Source organism: Dendrobates tinctorius, unplaced genomic scaffold (assembly GCF_039654945.1).
Source record: "Dendrobates tinctorius isolate UK_male_01 unplaced genomic scaffold, ASM3965494v1 ptg000107l, whole genome shotgun sequence".
Taxonomy (NCBI): Eukaryota; Metazoa; Chordata; class Amphibia; order Anura; family Dendrobatidae; genus Dendrobates; species Dendrobates tinctorius.
The window spans coordinates 17571196-17592881 of NW_027361775.1; the positions used below are offsets into that span (position 1 = coordinate 17571196).

Sequence of the window (21686 nt, forward strand, 5' to 3'; positions counted from 1 at the left end):
GACAGTAAGTTCCTGGCAAAGTGGCAGGGCCCCTTTGAGATCAAGGAAAGAGTTGGTGAAGTAAACTACAAAGTATACCAGGCAGGTAAACGGAAACCTGAACAGATTTATCATGTAAATCTGATAAAGCCCTGGAAGGATCGGTCTGCCTTGTCAGCGGAGCTGGCCCGTCCTGTCTGCTCGCATACCGTACCGGAGGTACGGGTTGCAGAGACTCTCTCGGAGCGGCAAAAGACTGAGGTCAGGCAGTTTCTACTACACAACCAAAAGTTTTTCTCAGAAAAACCCGGGCAGACTATGCTAATGAAACATGACATCGTAACGGAACCTGGTGTCACAGTTCACGTAAAGCTCTACCGAATCCCGGAAGCGCGCCGTGAAGCAGTTTCCCGAGAAGTGAAGGCAATGTTAGAGTTAGGAGTCATTGAGGAATCGCACAGTGCGTGGTCCAGCCTGATTGTGCTAATTCCTAAACCGGACGGCACCATCCGGTTCTGCAATGACTTCAGGAAACTGAATGCGGTCTCAAAATTTGATGCCTATCCTATGCCCCGGGTCGACGAGTTAATAGATCGGTTAGGAAAAGTCCGGTATATTACGACCCTAGATCTAACAAAGGGGTATTGGCAGATCCCTCTGGCTGAGGCTGCCAGAGAAAAGACGGCATTTGCTACGCCGGAAGGTTTATTTCAGTATGTGTATATGCCGTTTGGACTGCACGGGGCACAGGCGACCTTCCAGAGACTGATGGATCGAGTCCTGAGGCCACATAGGCGGTACGCTTTGGCCTATTTGGATGACATTGTCATTTACAGCTTGGACTGGGAAACTCATCTCCAGAAAGTACAAGCTGTGATTGACGACCTGTGGGAGGCAGGTCTAACCGCGAACCCCAAGAAATGTCACATCGGGCTAGAAGAAGCCCGGTATTTGGGGTATGTAATTGGGAGGGGTGTTGTTAAACCCCAGGTTGATAAGATTCAGGCGGTTCAGGACTGGCCACAACCTGTCAACAAGAAGCAGGTGCAAGTCTTCCTGGGGATCGCCGGCTATTATCGCCAGTTCATACCCAATTTTGCAGCCATCGCTACCCCCCTGACGGATCTTACAAAAGGGAAAAACTCCGTCATGATTAAATGGAGTTTAGCGGCTGAAGAAGCCTTCCATAGCCTAAAACGGGCACTTTGCTCTCAGCCCGTACTGGTGACTCCGGACTTCCGCAGCGAGTTTGTGGTACAAACGGATGCCTCTGATACCGGTATCGGGGCCGTACTCTCACAAGTGAGGGACGGAGTGGAACACCCAGTCCTCTATCTCAGCAGGAAGCTGAATAAACACGAGCAAAGGTATGCAGTCGTAGAAAAAGAGTGCCTTGCCATTAAGTGGGCTCTAGAGGCCCTCAAATATTACCTGGTGGGCCGAAAGTTCAGGCTGATCACTGACCATGCCCCTCTCAAGTGTATGCACTTGAACAACGAACAGAATAGCCGGGTGACCCGGTGGTTCCTTGCCCTGCAGGCCTACACTTTTACGGTGGAGCACCGCTCAGGGGTACAGATGGGAAATGCAGATGCCCTGTCCCGAGTGCACTGTTTGGCGGGTGTTATTGCTCGACCGGAGTGGTCTGAGCAGAGGGGGGGGATATGTGAGAATCATGTGGGAATAGTGGATGAGGGCAGGTATATCTCGCCCAGATTCCTTTCCTATGTGGCCTAGTCTGGTCAGTATCGCACCTGCTTGCTAATGAATAATGGGAGGTGGATATAAAAGGATGCCAGGTGGTTGTGTGAGTGTCTCAGCCTGGGAACACAGAGAGCCTGTCTGTGTGAGAGAGACACGTGTGTGAAAGCAGTGCCCACTGCAACTGTGGTTTGGCTGGACGGGAGAAGCCCGCCAGTTGGTAGTTAGGTTGTTCATTGTTTAGTTAGTGCCGGACAGGCAAGGATTTGTTTTATGTTTTATTTCCTTTTGCATTGCTTTCACCATTAATAAACCTGACCTAGGGTCAGTTACACCCGAATCCCAGCTCTGCGCCTGAGTTTCATGCTGAACGCACGTGACCTTTGACTCCAGCAAAGCCGATCCCGGAGTGTTTTATCACAGGACCTATTTGGGTAAGAAGTCCTCCCCTTCCTTTTTTTTGCACCGTGGCACTTTATTTAATCTTTGTGGAGTGGCTCAGACTATTTTGAGCTGACCACAAATATTGGATTTTTTTCCACTCCTCTTCCCTCTTTTTAGTTTGCTCTATATGAGGAGTTCTATGCACTATGACACTTTAGGAATATGTTTTCTTATACATAGGGGTGTGACATACCCAGTCCTTTTATTAATACTATATATACCACATATTTTATTACTGTCTATCTCTTTCATTGAACAAATTGTTGTCCATAAATAATTTTAAGTGTATTTTTATATACTTTTTTATGTAATGATAATAAAATTGTCAATTTTCTGAGTATTCCAAGCAGCTTTGTGTACTCTTTTTCTCTGTGGTCGAGTCTTTATACACGTACGTAGGAAAACACTTGTCCATCACAGTCACTAAAGAACCATTATTGTTTACAGGAGCGCCAGTAGCGCAGCTACCAGGTGGCAGAGGGTACGATCACCCCAAGGCCCTCCCACTCAGGTCACCCAGAGTTGGTTATTAGCAGAAACCTGTTGCCTTTATGGGTTTCGCAGGTCTCTGCTTCCCAGTTAATATCCGGGTAGTTAAAGCCCCCAAAAACAAGGATAATAATTAATAAGGATAATAATAATGGATAATAATTAATAATTAAGCCTACATTTTACAAAATGGCAGGGCGATACACTGGCGAAGAGACGCCATACACATCGGGACTCTGATGATATTGGTCCACCCATGATTTGCTGCTGTACTCGTCTTGATGCTGGAATTGATGGAGTATATGTTTTTATTTGAATTAAAACATGTATTGTGTCTATGGGGACATCATAAAGTATGGGTGGGATCATCATACATTGTAGGGGGCCCTCATACAGTGTGAGGCCATTTTACAGTGTGGGAGCAAATGAGAGGGCCATTATACAGCTTGGGGGCCATTATACTGTGCGGAGACTACTGTGGGACCAGTATACAGAGTGAGAGCTAATGTGAGGGCCATTACACAGTTTACAGGCCATCATACTGTGTGATTACTGTGAAGGCTAATATCAAGTGTGAGGGCCATTGTTTAGTTTTGGTGCTGCAGTGGACCCATTATACAGTGTGGGGGCCATTATATAGTGTTGGTGTTACTGTGTGATCCACTATACAGTGTGATGACTACTGTGAGGGTCATTATACTGTGTTTTGGGGAGCTGTGGGCCCATCATACTGTGTATAGGGAAGCTGTGGGAGCAATATACTGTGTATAGTGGAGCTGTGGTCCCTCATACTATGTATAGAGGAGCTGTACATGAAGGGACTCAGAGGACATTACTAAATATTCAGTGGGCAGTCAAGAAGCATTATTGTTATAGGTTGCCCTCAGAGTATTGTGATTGTCAAAGATGCACAAGAGACATTATCACTTTCTAGGAGCAAAATGTGGACTCTATTTTCTAGGACATGTGCACAGGGCCTTAATATTTTCTAAGGGGCAATTTTACCATCTAGATGGCACAAAGGAGGCATTATTACTCTGTAAGGGGCACAGACAGTGCTGGCATTACTGTGAGGGTCAGTAAGAGGAGCGCTGTTATTGTTCCATACATCATGTGCTGTAAGAGGCACATACAGCAGCGGCGCCTCAGCATTGGGGAATCAGCAGAATGCTCAGATTCCACAGCTTAGGACTAGATAGGGAGGGGGCTGGAAATGTGAGAAGTCTAATGTGTCCTTGTTATCTCTGAGGATGAGTCTTGGTTGGAAGAAGTTGTCATGTTTTTCTGGGCCAGTTGGAAAAGATGGGAACAATGAACAACTCCATCAGAAAGAAAATCAGCTGTAAGGCACCATCTATTACTGTGTTGTGGTCTCCTATATCATCTTCAGCACTGGTATCCACAACTATATAGGCACCATATGGCAGTAATATCAGTGTTTTATATAGAGATTTATTTTTAGTAATACTGTACCATGGTCACCTGCTGAGGTTCCCCTATACCCACATATCCCATTTTCCTTAATAAACCATATATTTCTTTCTACTTCTCATCCTTAACCCTTTCCACCCTTTATTTTGGTTATATCTTTCAGCCCTTTAAATTTTGCTTTAATTTTGTTCTTGTTTGCGCCTATATTACTGTGCATTTACAATATGTCTCCCTCTTTTTCTTTACCCCATTTATGTAAAGAATCCTTAATAAAAGCTACTTTAACAAAAAAAGGCACCCTATGTGGTTTTGGTGCTTTTTTTCCTCTAGTTGGTTATATGTGGAGCCTTAAAAATGGCATGAAATAAACTGCAATTACTGTATTAAGAGCAAAATCAAAGCTTTTCTGTACTATAAAAATCACATTAAAACACAGCTTCACATCTGTACCAAAAACGCATCAAATATTGGGGAGAAAAAATTATTATTGTGCAGTTTGGTGAGGATCCTGCAGACTACGAAAATCACAGTATTTCTGCAATGTGTGAACACGGCCTTACAGACAGAAAAGAGACAGTTGTCATCTAGTGAAAATACATAAAGATGATAAAATTCTGGCAGCTTTGACTGTGAATGAGGGAACTTTAAATATTAAATTTTAAAATAGTCCCAGCTGTTCCGGACACAGCGGACAGTCTGGATTTGGATCTATGGCCTGCAGTCTTGGGAGTAAGCTGAATTTCCTTCACTACCACCGCTCCTGTGACAACTCCTCCTGCCAGGGTAGAAATATATGGTAAATGAGCGTAGATTTTGGTGTGACGAGAGGCGTGGTCAAAATTTGCCTCAGCATGCTACACGCGCCACATGATCTGTCCTTCTTTGTTGTCTTCAAAAGTTGGGAGGTATGCTTATAGTCTGGATGCTGTGTCCTGTGATAAACGAAAATGCTGACACCGTGTCCTCCCTGATCATAGAGAATGGTGTCTCTCCTCCTGTCTGACCCTGACCCATGTGTTTGGTTCAGAAGATGCAGGAACTGAGCAGAGGCTACAGGAACTGAGCAGTTGTAGGACCTTCTGAATCAGTAATTACAGGACCTTACAGGTCATGGGGCTGATCACATGATCTCAAAGGTCCTTCAGTTAATAGAGTTAAAGGTCCTTTAGCTGCTCTGCTTTTGCAGACTCCAACACCCCCCCGATCAGGAACTGTAAGATGTGGTAATATAGAGTGTGTGTGTAAGTGAAATGTGCGTGTAGCAAAGCTGTGTGTCCGTGTAAATGTGCATGTAGCAGAGTTGTGTGTCCGTGTAAATGTGGGTGTAGCACAGCTGTGTGTCAGTGTAAATGTGCATGTAGCAGAGCTGTGTATCCGTGTAAATGTGCATGTAGCAAAGCTGTGAATCCGTGTAAATGTACGTGTAGCAGAGCTGTGTGTTTGTTGAGGCAGTGACCCGTGTCACAGGTAGGGGTCACTGTTTGTTCTCCCCAGGATGCGCACGGAGGCGTTTTGAAGCTATGTGAGGACCATTTCAGTGGCAGGAACATGACATAGCCTCTCCATCCAGGGCCATCATGGCACTCTCTGCCTCCATTGTGAGGGTCATGGGGTGCATCCTCAACATACCCCTGACCCGCTCAGTCCAGTCCCACATTAGAGTGTTGCTCCCTGTAAATTTTGGGGGGTTACTCAACATTGTCCCTAGTCATATGCTAGCACTTGGGGCACCCCCAACCGCTTTGTCTGCCTTCTCTGTGCATCTGGTCTGCTTCCTGCCGACTACGCCAACTGAGAGCAGGTTGCGGGATGCAGTGACGGACAACAGACAGAGCAAGGGTTGATGATTTTAATTAAAAAGGGGATACTCCACGCAGGGAGGTTAACAGTTAAATGCGGGAAAAGAAGCAATTCAGTAGTAAAAGGTATGCTGAGTGAAATAACACCAGATGAAAGGGGTAGCAGCTCTGATGAAATCAACTTATCCTGTAGTCAATCTTCAGTCTGGGGGGTAAAGGGCAAACGTTGGCGCCAGCGGCTGGTGCGGGGTTGTTCCGGTGGGGTCCGTTTTCTGGTGGCAGCGGTTGGTCTCCTGCACCCTCCGCTGAGCCCCTAGTCCATGTGCTGATGCAGCGGAGAGAGCATGGGCTGCAGCATTGTGAGAGCCTAACGTGCCTTGACAAATATACACCGGGTAGTCCGTGCGCAGACATGCGCTCGGTACTCAAGGTTCCAAAATGTTTGCCACTTTGCTCTGCGGGGGCCAACGGGCATACTGCACATCTCTATGCACAGTCTCTGCAGGTGGCATCAGTGATGCTTGAGTGTGGGCCTGCGCTTCTGCAGTGGTCGAGGGATGGAGCACTCACTTCTCCCAGCCACGTGCTGTCTGTTCCCGCCAAGTCTGCCAGTTTCCACGCGCTGTGGCTTTTTTAGTTTAGCCACACCCCCGCTCCCAGATGCAAGGGTTGAACCGGTCCCCTAAGCTTTCCCCCAGACAACAGAGGAGACAGCCCCAACAGTTCTGGACCCGATGCAGAGCAGGTACCCACGGCCCAGTCCTTCTTCTTACATGTGTATACTGTCGGTGCAGCATGTGTGTGTAAATAGAGATATATATTACAAACTTAGTGCCGCGTGCGTGTATATAATTATACTGTATATTTATACTTTGCACGCATGTATGTGTATATTGTAAATAAATGTGGTATATACTGTATAAGGTGTGTGTGCAGTGTGTATATGCTGTACATGTATGTGCGCAATTTATATACTGTATATACACGTATGTGCGCGCATATATAATATCAGATTCAGTTAAAAATTTAGCAAGGAAATTTGTTTTGGATTGAAATGATGTGAATTAAATGTTAATTATCCTCTTCAGAACTAGAGATGAGTGAAGCCGAACTGTAACGTTCGGGGTTCATACTGGACTAGGTGTCCGCTGCTGAACTCCGACCTCACACTTCTCCCGGAAGTCCATTTTAGGCTATGTGCCCACGTAGCGTTTTAAAACGCTCACTAAAAACCGGACTCCTTCCCAGAAATCGCGCGTTTTTTTCCGCGCGATTTCACCGCGATTTTACTGCGATTCTGATCGCGATTTTGCCGCGATTTTCACGTGCGATATTCAAGCACTTTCCAATCGATTTGAAGCATCGCTTGCAAAGTGATTGACGGGTTGGTCACACTCGTCAAACATAGTGTTTGACAAGTGTGACCAGGTTTTTACTATTGAGGCCGCCTATGCGGCATCAATAGTAAAAGATAGAATGTTAAAATGCTAAAAAAAAATAAAAAATCGGGGTATATTTACCTTCCGGCGTCCCGCGCTGCCATCCCGGGCCTCAGCGTTCCCAGCGATGCCTTGCGAGACCTGTGATGACGTAGTCTCGCGTTGCTATAGCGATCTCGCGAGACCGCTAGAGTCACGCGAGACTACGTCATTACAGGACCTTGCCGCAAGGCATTACTGGGAACGCTAGGCCGGGAATGCAGCGCCGGATGCCGGAAAGTAAATATACCCCGATTTTTTATTCTTTTTTTTACAGGGGTATGGTACCCAGGGCCTGGAGGACAGTCTCCTCTCCTCCACACCGTGGGTACCAACCGCACATAAGACGCTTAACTTCCCGCATGGTGGGCATAGCCACATGCGGGAAGTAAGCGATTCTCATGCATTTCTATGGGTGCGGAATCGCGGCACTTCTATGCGAATCCGCACAAAAGAATGAGCATGCTGCGATTTTTTCCGCGATGCGATTCCGCCGCGGAAAAAAACGCAGCATTAGCACAGCATGTGCGGAATGCCATAGGAATGCAAGGGGGGCGTTCTGCACACGATTTTTAAACGTTTTCGCAGCGTTTTCGCGCCGAAAATCGCGGCAAAAACGCTTAAAAATCGCTACGTGGGCACACAGTCTTAGTGTTCAGAGTTCTGGGAGGAGAGAGAGGGAGGGAGACTCTGTGGGTACTCTGCTTACTTTGGCAGCCCTTTTACATCAGAAAAGTTCGGATCTCCATTGACTTCTATGAGGTTCAGGTAGAGTTCTGGTATACGAACCCAGGAGGCAGGGTCGTCTCATCTCCAAAGATCTCGCTGCTGAGATAATAAAATAAAAATTCACTAATGTGGGGTGGGAAGTGTTATTATGTGGGCTGGTGGGATTTGTGTGGCAGGGCAGCTTTTTTGCCTCAGTCCGGCCCTGGCTTACTTCCACTCTCATCAGCAGTAGGTCCTTGGCCTGTGTCACTGGTAATAGGAAGCTGTATATTGAAGATAGAGGAGGGAGGGATGTGAGTGGAGTTTTCAATGGGTGTGATTGGTGATGGCTTACGGGCCAGTGTAAACCATGGTGGAACTTGTAGTAATACATTGCAGGAAGCTCTGGGGAGAGGAAGCAATGGATGTAAGCATCAGCGCTGCAACCAGCAAAGAGAAAGTGCTGCTAACTGTATGATAAAAGGTATATACTGCTAAAATAAGATTATAGATATATTTAGAGGCAGATAATAGCAATATTTATTGAAAAAAAACAATAACTTCTAAATAGTCAGATATTACATAGCTGTCTGAATTGATAGGCCACTGGAGTTTAGAGCAGGGCCTAGCAATGGAGCAGCGCAGGTAACAGCACCCTGATCTTCATGTCCTTCCAGTAGCTTTGAAATGTACTTTTGGCGCTTTACCTGAAGCAGTTGTTCCGACAGAGAGGACACGTAGGGTTGGACTCAAGCCAAGGCAAGATGCAACACCGATGGTAGTTGTGGTTGCATGGGAGCATTGTGACCTGCTCCCCAGTCTCATACTCTGTCATACATATGACGCATGACCCAATGTCCTCCTGTGATGTTATAGTCCTGGTTGGGAAAGTGTCAATTTGCAGAGTTCTCCTGCTGGGCTGAGAATACATTTGTTCCTGATAAGCTGAATTTTGAGCAGGTGGTGCTTGTGGCTGCACCTGTGACATTGGTCTTCTCATTCCCTGCTGCCTTCTGACAATGTTGAGAATATTGTCCAGAATTTCTCCCTCACTAAATCTGCCGCGAGGTGGAATTGGATTTGCTGGTTGATATTCAATGATGATATCTAGAGATCCACTTCTTTCATGGCCGGCATTCATGTGACTTTCTCTAGTTGTTGTTGCTGGAAGCTGCCTGGGTCTGTGGATAAGTGAGATCGAAAGTTGTGGACCGAATCTAAATACTGTGGTGGTTGTTGCAGATTCACTGCCTGGAGCTTGAACCTCCCTGGTTGTGTCACTCTGCAGGATGGTATCTGGCAGTTGGTATTCCAATGTAATGGTGGTGGCTGAAGATCCACTTGCTTGTTCATCATCCTGGCTGCTGTGTCCTGTGGTTCTTAAAGATTCCAAAGAGGCACGCCTTATTGGAGACCTACTTCTTCCAGTACTTCTTTCTTGTCCCCTATGATGTGGAGGGGCTCTGGCACGTCTCCCTCTTCTCTCAGTGCCAGAGGTGCTGAAACTCTGTTGGCCATCATAAGCAGAGTGTCTTCCCTGATGTCTTTGAGATGACCTCAGTCTACGGACAATTGTTGCCTGAGCTGCAATGACAGACATTATAATTTAGTTAACAAAATATCTTTTAGAAATTTGGGTGGGCCTTGGTATTACTATGTCATTTACAGATATGGGAACTCTGACTAATTTTGTGTCAATTATGGGCTGAGAAAACCTGCTCAGTGAATGTCTTTTCTAAAGATATCAAAAGACAGTGTTGGAACTGGACATTTGGTAAATTAGCCCCAAGTAATAAGGATAGAAGGTGGAGAATAGGCTGACACATTACCCAGCAAACCCCACAATAATGGGAATGCTCAGATATGAGGAAAATATTGTTTTTCTACCCCAAATGTTTCTCTTACCTCGATTTTGTGGTCGGCTCAACCATACTTCATTGTCCTCAATCAGCTGTCTTAGCTCTCGGGAACTCATGGCCTAGTTTCCAGAGGCTGGGGTGATGGAGTTTTTGAGAAATAACTTCTCTGGTGACACTGATATTATTGTGCAAATATCAAAGAATAAAAATAAACAATGCAGAAACACTAGATATGTAAGACAATCTAGAGTGCTTTCCAAAACCAAAGTGATGTCTTAGCTAAAGCATAAACTCACAAAAATGGCGCTTAAGTCACTGTGCTCAGTGATTGTCTATCCTTAGGACATTCTAGAATGCCAGTATGACATCACTGGTGATTGTGACCTCACCTTCTCCTAAGAAGTGACTTTCACCCCTGATGATAGCTTTGTGACATCATGGCAGTCAGGCTTCAGTGCTGCTTGCTAACCATTGCTGAACTACAGGGCTGAGAAATGTTCCTAAATGCACCATATTGTAATCCACGCATTTATATATAAATTATGAATAGGAAATAAAATATTTTATTATTAACTGGCTCCAAGTTTGTACAAAGCAGACATTTCACCTATTGGCATAAATGACATATGGGATAATAAATGCTCACCTGTATATTATAAGTATATTATTCATTAAATAAATGCGCAATGCCCCGGGTGACTCTTAAAATTCTTAACTCTTAAAATAAGTTATAACAGGGATTACGTTATTCACTATAATAGACTAGCTATGAACCCGTTCTACGCCCAGGAGGCAAGCATTTTTATTGGTATAAGGTCTCCCATCCTGGTATGTGCTGCCCCCTCCTATCCTGGTATGTATGGCACCCCTCATCACTATCCTGCTATGCATGGTCCCCTCATCCCTATAATGGTATGCATGGCCCCCCTATCCCTATTCTGGTATGTATGCTCCCCTCCAATCCTGGTATGCATGGCACCCCATTACTCATCCTGGTATATATGGTCCCCTCACCCCCCAATCATGGTATGCATGGTCCCCACACACCCCAATCCTAGAATGTATGGTCCCCTCACCTCCCAATCCTGGTATGCATGGTCCCCTCATCCCCTAATCTTGGTATGCATGGTCACCTCACACCACAGTCCTGGTATGCATGGTTCCCCGTCATTCCTATCATAGGATGTATGATACACCTTTACCCACCAATCCTGGTATGCATGGTCCCCTCATCCCCAATTCAGGTATGCATTGTACCCCTCACCCCCTATCCTGGTTTGCATGATAACCCTCATCCCCCAGTCCTGGTATGCATGGTCCCCTCACCCCCCAATCCTGGTATGCATGGTCCCCTCACCCGCCTATCCTTTTATGCATGGTACCCCTCACCCCCCTATCCTGGTATGGATGGTCCTCTCACCCCCGGCGCCCAATACCAGCGCCACAATCCGCCCTCTCCTGACATCACGGCGAGACCCTGCGTCAATACCCGATCATTACGTTGTTGGACCGTGAGGTATGGACAGGGTGTGTTGTGATGCCGAACTCGGCGCCTGCGCAGCCCTTGCTTTCCGGTGCTATTTTCTTGAAGACACACTGTAGTCTTCTACAACATGGCGATGGAAAGTGAGGATTGCGCTGGCGCTGAGTTCGGCACCACAACACGCCCTGTCCAGACATCATGGCCCAACAACGTAATGATCGGGTATTGACACAGGGTCTCGCCATGATGTCAGGAGACGGCTCGTCTCAATACCCGATCGTTAAGTTGTTGTGCCGTGATGTCTGGAGAGAGCGGGTTGTGGCGCCGGAATCGGCGCCTGCGCAGTCCTCGCTTTCCAGCACCATTTTCTTGAAGACACACTGTAGCGTGAAGACACACTGCAGTGTGTCTTCTACAAAATGGCGGCGGAAAGCGCATGCGCACAACCTGCCCTCTCATCACATCACAGCAAGACGCAAGACCCCGCTGCAACAGCAACACTAAAATGGTAAGGTGTTGTGCCGGTTATCACAGTATGAGTTCAGTGCTTATGCATACCACGATCTGGGTGGATGCGTCACTCTGTGGGGTCCAGACTGTGTAGGCGCGCCGCGCTTGCGCAGTCTATAAAGGCTTCAGACAGAGTGATGCTCCCACCGTTATATTATAGATATCTTCTGCTGCATACGTCGTTCTCCAAAGCAACCTATTTCTTAATAGTAAGCCTGAACTTAGACATCCATAAAACACTATCTGAGTACAATCGTAATTAACAGAATGGTCAAGGAGCCATATTTATCACGATCATGCCAGGCCACATGTTGCTGGTGCTACTGTGAGCGGCCTGCATGGCCTGAATGTGCATCCATGGACTGAAGCATCTCTAGACTTGGCTCTCATCAAGTACATATGGGACCTCAAAGGTGAGAAATTACAAAAGCACCTGTTATCAGCGGATCTTGAGGATTTGCATGCCCAATTGCATTGAGCATGACAGAACATTACTCAGATAACCATTAATAACCTCACTGATGGCATTCTAAGGCTGTAATAATGCATGTTTCTTAACATGGTGCTCATATTCAATACTGAAAAAAATCAAGATGTTTTGAAAACATTGATTCTATTTTTCCATCATTTGCTTATCAATAACTTGTCTCACAATCCCACGATTTTTATTTTCATAATTTCACGTTGTTTCCTTCGTGTGTTCACATTTCAATATTGAGGAGCATACTGTATGAGGCTGCTGAGTTTGGGTGAAGAGACCTACAACCTGTCCGGTCAACATGGATCGTACGTAGACCACATTTCAGATGTCTGATTAGGACAAAGGCCTAATGTTAGGTAGAGAAAATCTTGGAACTCAGAAAATAGATGAGATGAATATATCCTTTTAATAGGCAATCCCAGTTAGGGCAATTCCACTAAGCGCTCTGGTTCTGACCCCTGGCCTCTGTTAAAGGGATCACCGGTATGGAAGTTAGGACCATTCCACTCAGCGCTCTGGTTCTTACCCGAGGCCTCTCTTAAAGGGATCCCCGGTATGGAAATTAGGACTGTTCCACTCAGCTCTGTGATTCTGACCCCAGGATCATTGGTATGGAAGTTAGGGCAATTAAACTAAGCACTCTGGTTCTGACCCCATGCCCCTCTTAAAGGGAACCCTGGTATGGAAGGGAGGGCAAATCCACTCAGCATTCTGGTTCTGACCCCAGGCTCTCTAAGGGATCCCCGGTATGGAAGTGAGGGCAAATCCACTCAGCATTCTGGTTCTGACCCCAGGCTCTCTTAAAGGGATCCCCGGTATGGAAGTTAGGGCAAATCCCTCAGTGCTTTGATTCTGACCCCAGGATTCTATTAAAGGGATCTTCGGTATGGAAGTTAGGGCAATTCCACTCAGCTCTCTGGTTCTGACCCCAGGCCCCTCTTAAAGGGATCACCAGTATGGAAGTGAGGGTAAATCCACTCTGCACTCTGATTCTGACCCCAGGCCCCTCTTAAAGGGATCCCTGGTATGGAAGTGAGGGCAAATCTAAAATGCGCTTTGGTACTGACTCCAGGCCTCTCTTAAAGGGATCTCCGGTATGGAAGTTAGGGTAAATCCCTCAGCGCTTTGATTCTCACCCCAGGCTTCTATTAAAGGGATCATTGGTATGAAATTCAGGGCAAATCCACTCGGCGCTCTGGTTCTGATGCCAGGCCTCTCTTAAAGGGATCCCCGGTATGGAAGTTAGGACAGTTCCACTCAGCGCTCTGGTTCTGACAGGATGATGTGGGATATTAGGGGTAGTCGTCCGGTGGCTCTGGCTGACGGGATGATGTGGGATATTAGGGGTAGCAGTCCAGTGGCTCTGGCTGATGGGATGATGTGGGATATTAGTGGTAGTAGTCTGGTGGATTTGGCTGATGGGATGATGTGAGATATTAGTGGTAGTAGTCTGGTGGCTTTGGCTGATGGGATGATGTGGGATATTAGGGGTAGTTGTCCGGTAGCTCTGGCTGACAGGATGATGTGGGATATTATAGTGAATGTGGCAATGCGGAGAGGGCGGGGCTCAGCATTCAGCTTTATATGTATAGATATAATCATAATTTGTTATAACTAATCGGGGGGTGCGTCTTATGGTCGCAATGCACGGTACCTGGTGCGCTGGTGGCAGCGGGCGAGGCTCTGCGGTGCGGTGCGGTGGTGGCAGCGGGCGGCGCTCTGCGGTGCGGTGGTGGCAGCGGGCAGTGCTCCGGTGCAGGGGCGGCGGCTCCGCCGGCGTTTCTTCGCAGCCCGGAGGCCCCGCACACCCCTTGCTGGGCGCCGCCATGATGCGGTGGCCTCCGGGAGCATGGCCGCCGGCAAGATGGCCACCGGACCGGGGACAGCGCATGCGCAGCTTCAGATCTCGTCCCGAGATCTCGGGGGACGAGATCTCGTTGCCGAGATTTGAATCTCGTCCCCCGAGATCTCGGCACGAGATCTGAAGCTGCGCATACGCCGTCCCCGAACCGGCGGCCATCTTGCCGGGGTCCATGCTCCCGGAGGCCACCGCAACATGGCGGCGCCTAGCAATGGGTGTGCGGGGGGCCTCCGGGCAGCGAAGAAACGCCGTCGGAGCTGCCGCCCCTGCACCGGAGCACAGCCCGCTGCCACCACCGCACCTCAGAGCGCCGCCCGCTGCCACCACCGCAGAGCCCACCTGTCCCTGCCACAGCTGCCCCTGCCCACCTGCCCCAGCACAGCTGCCCCTGCCACAGCTGCCCCTGCCACAGCTGCCCCTGCCACAGCACAGCTGCCCCTGCCCACCTGCCCCAGCACAGCTGCCCCTGCCTCAGCTGCCCCTGCCCCAGCTGCCCCTGCACAGCTGCCCCTGCCCCAGCACAGCTGCCCCTGCCACAGCTGCCCCTGCCCCAGCTGCCCCAGCACAGCTGCCCCTGCCCCAGCACAGCTGCCCCTGCACAGCCCACCCGCCCCAGCCCCAGCGCAGCTGCCCCAGCACAGAGCCGCCGCCACCGCACGAGCCTGGACCACTGAGTGACCCCTGTGACTACTTCTCCACCTGTGCCGGATCCCTTCCCAGGTAAGCTGAATTCGGACTGTAAGACGGACCCCCATTTGACACATTATTATTTTTTTCCCTATTTTCCTTCTGAAAATTGGGGTGCGTCTTATGGTCCAGTGCGTCTTTTAGTCCGAAAAATACAGTATATGGGCATGGGACTATGGGATGGTGGATATTTATGATGGGTTTATGGGCACGGGACTATGGGATGGAGGATATGTATGATGGGTATATGGGCATGGGACTATGAGATGGAGGATGTGTGATGGGTATATGGGCACTCTACTATGGGATGGCAAATATGTATGATGGGTATATGGGCATGGGACTATGGGATGGAGGATGTGTGATGGGTATATGGGCACCCGACTATGGGATGGAGGATATGTATGATGGGTATATGGGCACGGGCCTATGGGATCGTGGATATGTATGATGGGTATATGGGGACGGGACTATGCGACGGTGGATAATTATAATTTGCTATAACTAACCACAGTTAGTTACTATGCCCGGGCAGCGCCGGGCTCTTCAGCTAGTACTGTATAAAGACCTAATGTCAACTGAATGTTGTAATTCTAAGGTCAGTTCATCTCATTGTAGTTGAAGTGCCAGTTTGAATGAATGTAATTTCGGTCCACTGCACACTGACTAATAGGTACATTAACATCCTATTCCACATGAGCGCAGCATGCACCAGTATTTGTTTTGTAGGATATTGCCACAGAGCTGCATATAGTCTCTTGACCTTTTACTACAGCCGCTTGTCAAGATGGTCCCAATATTTTAGGGATGTGTTATGTGCCGTGGATGGCATCTATTGAGAATAAGATTACATTTTCATAGAAACTTATACACTCCATCCCAAACAACAAATGGAAGCAAAAAAAAGCGTGGAAATTTACATTCTTTTAAAAATAAATTTTTTATTGAAATATTTGAATATAAAAACTTTAAAACTGGGAAAAGTGGCAGCATGGTGGCTCAGTGGATAGCATTGCAGCGCTGGGGTCCTGGGTTCAAATCGCACCAAAGGCAACATCTGCAAGGAGTTTGTATGTTCTCCCCGTGTTTGCATGGGTTTCCTCCGCGTACTCCGGTTTCCCCTCACACTCCAAAAAACATACGAATAGGGAATCTAGACTGTGAGCCCCATCGGGGACAGTGATGATAATGTGTGCAAAACTGTAAAGCGCTGCAGAATATGTTAGCGCTATATAAAAAATAAAGATTAAAGATTAAGTGACAATGAGTGCAATATCACCGGAACAATATAGGAGTCCACAAAAATAGATGGAAATCAAACAATATGAAATATCAGTCCAATGGTACGGTAACAAGTAGATAAACACTCCAATCAACAATCATCAAGTCTGTAAGGCAAAAAATAAGCTCCTCAAAAAATAGTACAAAAATGTAAATAACTGTGGGTCGCCCTCCACCCAGGGCTGTGGGGGTACTCGGTACCGGGCCGGTGTCAGGGGGATGTGTCACACCAGCGGTGACCCGGTCCGTGGCCCTGGGTACCCAAATCCATGGAAGTCTGTAATGTGGTTTAAATGGAATAATTTGTGACGCCACCTGTTCGGCAAGTGAGATGTTAGGCCGACGCTGCATGCAGATCCTCTGGGGCTGGTGGTGTGTTGCAGCCTAGATGGTCTAGCTCCCCACAGGTGAAGCTGTAGCCCCAGGGCAGTGTAGATGTGATGACACTTAGATGGTGTAGTGTCTGGCGCAGGGGATGTAGCAGTGCCAGGATGGCAGACGCAGGAAGGAATGGAGGACACCAGGGCATGTAGTTCCAAAGCTTTACTCACAGTCTGTAGTGCCCGCTTCCGTACCGTGTCCTCCAGGTCGGAGACTCAATCAACCCCCCGGGCAAGTTAGGACTCTCCTCTCCAGCACTCCGCCAACATGTACCTTCCTGAGCGACTCCTCTATAGCGCCTTAAAGTGTGAAGATCTCCTAGTACCGTGTTACACTGGAGTTCCTCCTGACTGATGTTCCGCTTTATAGATGATATTCTGTTTATTTGGCAGGGTTCGGTTGACGAGCTGCATTCCTTTATGACAGATCTCAACTGCAACGACTCCAACATCAGGCTTACATATACGTATCATCATTATGAAGTCTCGTTTCTGGACATTAAGTTGCAGGTTCAAAATGATGGTTCAAATTGTACTGATGTTTTCAGGAAGGAGACGTCAGTTAATGCCTTGCTTCATGCGTCATCAGCACATGTCGGGTCAACAATTAGAGCCATACCGACTGGCCAATTTCTCAGAATGAGGAGAATCTATACTACCTCCAATTTATTTGAAAAACAAGCATTGGACCTTGGGGAGAGATTTATGGAGCGTGGGTACAGTAAAAGGAGTATCAAAAAGGGCTATGATAGAGCCAAGAACATTAATAGAGACTCTCTTCTTTCATGCCAACAGACGGATAGGGTTTTGAAAAGAAAAAATGGGCAGACCGTTACAAGGTTTATATCAACATATAATCATCAGTGGGGAAATTATGAGGGCCATCATGGCGAAGCATTGGTCAATATTAATGACAGATCCCATCTTGGCTAAATGCTTGCCTGAAAGACCCATGATGACAGCGAGGAGATCTAAAAACTTGCGAGACATGTTGGTGGATAGCCATTATGTTGCTAGACCCATTGATTATTTTGGAGCCGAGACAGGGAGACAGGAGTTTTTTCCTTGTGGAGAATGTCTTGCCTGTCAAAATTTTGTTAGAGCCACTACATTTTCCACTACATTTTCCACAAGTGATGGATCACGGGAGTTTAAAATTAGGGAGTACATCACATGTAGTTCTACTCATGTGGTGTACTATGCAAAATGTACGTGTTCTTTGATTTATGTTGGGTTGACGACACGAGAATTACGTGCAAGAACACGTGAGCACGTTAGAGAAATAATGGCAGCACGTGAGGTGGATGATGTAACAATCTTGAAAACTCTCCCTAGACATTTCTGGGAAAAGCACAAATGTAACCCTGGGGATTTAAAAATATTTGGGATCGATAAGATCCGGTTAGGGATCAGAGGTGGAGATTATAAGTGGTCTTTAACACAGAGGGAATGCAAATGGATAGTAACTTTAGGGACTATGGTCCCAAATGGCTTGAATGAGCAATTGAGCTTTGTTTCACATCTTTAAGTGTTTTTCTATAGTTTGGGATTTTAATGTCATTTGTGTGTGTGGTGTTTTTAACTTTATTGTTAATTTATTTTTATTTTATATTAATTGTTCTATATCTATATTTTTTAGTGTCTTAAATGTATATGCCCTGTTGCTGATACCCTGAATATGATTTGGACATGCATGGACAGCAGTCGTTATATAAGATTCATCCTGTCTTTGAAAAACAAACTGATGGAATTGGACTCTAATCGGCCTATATAGGAGTTTTACTTATGTATATGGTGTTTCACTTATATTACTTTATGATAATATTCTTAAATTTATAATTATATGTATCTGTATTTTCACTGAAAATCATTCTGTATTGTTTGTGTGGTTATGGTCATTGTTTTTCCATTGCACTGTCACTTTATTTTTTACTTATGATTGTTTTGAGCCGATGTATGGGATACTATTGTTATAGGTTTGCTGTCAAGCATGTAATCTCCTGAATAGGTGCGCATGACTATGGCTGGTGCAATCTGGGGCACCGCTTCTGGCGTCCGTGAGGCATGTCTGGTTGTTTGTCCTTATTACAGTGACGGACTGCCTGACATGTCGGGAGGCATGGGGGGCGGTGACTTCCATCGCACATGTCATGGTTGCATGCGCCGCATATATATCCAGGAATATTTATTATTTTTTTAAGTGCCATGTATACGGCGCTTATCTTGAGCATTGTCTCTGGCGTCCAAGGAAAGCGGCATGTTAGTTATGGTTACCGTGGTGACGTTATACCACATTGAACACTGGGTAATATGTCATTTCCGGTTTGTGGTTACCTTGGTGGCGGCTTTGTTGTTGTGAACGCCGCAATGGACACTGGGAATGATGTCACTTCTGGTATGGGCGCTGCTCTGACATGTGCTATGATTGGCTAATTTAGGAGCATTGTCTCCGACATCCAAGGATGGCAGCATGTGAGTAATGGTTGTCATGGTGACGTTATGTACCGCATTGAATACTGGGTGATATGTCACTTCCGGTTTGCGGTTACCATGGTGGCGGCTCTGTTGTTGTAAACGCCGCAATGGATGCTGGGAATGATGTCACTTCCAGTGTGGGCGCTGATTTGACATGCGCTATGATTAGCTAATTATTGGGAACAGAAGTAAGGGTATTTATAAATATAGACCAACACACAGTGTGAGCACAGCCCCCTCAGGAAGCCCATGCGAAACCCGCGTCGGGGCTGCTATACACATGGTATATCAGGACCTATTTGGGTAAGAAGTCCCCCCCCTTCCTTTTTATTGCACTATGGCACTTTATTTAATCTTTGTGGAGTGGCTCAGACTATTTTGAGCTGACCACAAATATTGGATTTTTTTCCACTCCTCTTCACTCTTTTTAGTCTGCTCTATATGAGGAGTTCTATGCACTATGACACTTTAGGAATATGTTTTCTTATACCTAGGGGTGTGACATACCCAGTCCTTTTATTAATCTAATATATAAAGCTCAAAGTGTGTATGTATGTATGTACAGTATGTATGTATGTATGTATGTATGTATGTGTGTATGTCTGTGTGTATGTCCGGGATATAAAAAAAGGGGGAGACAGAAGCGCACAATAGGGCCTTATCCAATGATATAAACGTTTCACAGATATGGATCCACTCACCTGGTTCAGTTGTGTGGAACACAACAACCATAAGCACAATTGGGTAGGATCCGATGAACTGCAGCAATCAGCCGGTCACTAGAATTGCATATATAGGAAGGAGAGAAGTCCGGCTTTCAGGATCGCGCTGTTCCAGTCCAAAGTTCACAAGGAGTTAATCCAAGGACCAAGCAGTGATTATAACTTTCTTTTTATTCCATAAACTCTACGTGTTTCGTGTACACACTGTACACTTCCTCAGGAGCAAAGTTACACTGGCATCACATTCCATTCTCCTTATATACTACCTCCCCCAGGAAGTGAGGTAGATGCTCATTGCACGTAAAAAAATTCACACATAACTATCAACATAATATAAAATCACAAAAATCACTAAAATTCATCTATAAAACACACTTCTATAAAAACACACATATGTAAAACTTCACACTAGAAAAAGTGTAAAACATTATAGTAAAATTATGATTATACTCAATAAAAATCTAAATTTCTTGGTACATCATATCAATTAGCAGAACAACATTCACAAATCTCTTATATAACCGCACTTATATTTTCCTTTCAGTATTAACCCTTCATTCAACATATTATACTTTTACTTTCCTTATATTTCAGGCAAATGATCATATACTAATTAATGTATGTACTCCTATGCGGATTAGATCCTGCACAGCAGACCCATGCTCTGCACTCAAGAAACTTTTCTGCTCTCTCAGCCAAAGGCTCCACATCTCCAGAGATATCAGTTCCTTTTCAAGGCACCAGCCAACTGTTCCAATCATAGTAAAATGCCGCCGATTGTATCTCTTTTTATGTTAGCGATATGATCATTCCCTTGCTGTAATGTTATAGCATGGACATCACACAATTATCAGATGCCAATATTACTCCAATCTTTAGCAGACAAATATGCAGAGCACCAAAATTATTTAAAGATGTCAGATATTTCATTTAAACCGTATGGTTGCAGAATCTGCAACCTATGAATCCAGTAAATTTCCTTTCTCATCAGAATGACACTCCTGTTCACAGTGTCTTCTGAAACATAATCAATTGGGGCCACTTTAATACATGGTTTCTTCCCATGTCTTATAGTGCAATGTTTTGATACTCCATGGAACATAAAACCTTCAATTATATTGTGTCTGTGCGAATTCATGCGGTTATGCAGTTCTTGTGTGGTTTTACCCACATACTGTAAACCACATTCGCATTCTATCAGATATATCACAAAACTACTTTTACAATTCAGGGAAAACTTTATATCAAACACCTTATTATTCTGAATTGATCTGAATGTGGTCATATTATGCATAATCATGCCACAACACAGACACCGAGCGGTATTACATTTAAAAACTCCTGTTTTTTTGCATTGTTCATCCCTAATTTTTTCTTTTTTCAGGCGACTGAGGGCCAGTATATTTCTAAGAGTAGAGGATCTTTTAAAGGTTACTCCTGGTTTATTCGGTAGCATACTCCCCAACACTGGATCATTAAGAACAGACCAATGATCCTGTAAAATGTTACTAATTTTTTGATTTTGTTTAGTAAAATTAGTGAAAAAGTTTAAGGAGAAACTATCATTCTCTTTTTCTTTTTTCTTAGGATTTACTATGTCCATCTGTTCCAAACCTGCGCACTCATTATATGCTTTTTCTAGCAGTTTTTTTGGGTAGTTTTTCTCAATGAACCTATTTTTCAATTCCTTGGCCTGTGATACAAAATCTGACTCTAAACTACAATTTTTCTTAATCCTTTTATACTGGTTCTTCGGGACATTGATTAACCATTTATAATAATGGCCACTATTAAAATCTAACAGACTATTTGCATCACACTTCTTAAAAAAAGTTTTAGTAAAAATCTTCCCTTTTGAATGGAAAATGGTCAGATCCAAATAATCTATACTCTCCATATTATATACCCATGAAAATGT

The 21686-nt window shown here is 45.6% G+C and overlaps 1 protein-coding gene across 1 annotated transcript in view; it reads right to left on the reverse strand.

The window, feature by feature from the left end:
* Nucleotides 1-7595: 7595 nt before the first annotated feature.
* Nucleotides 7596-21686, reverse strand: part of LOC141100612 (uncharacterized) — a 389264-nt gene continuing 375173 nt past the window's right edge. Inside the window, exon 6 of the mRNA XM_073589206.1 lies at nt 7596-9613. Within this exon, the coding sequence (XP_073445307.1) occupies nt 9587-9613 (27 nt within the window). The 3' untranslated portion in view covers nt 7596-9586. The remainder of the gene's footprint in view (nt 9614-21686) is intronic.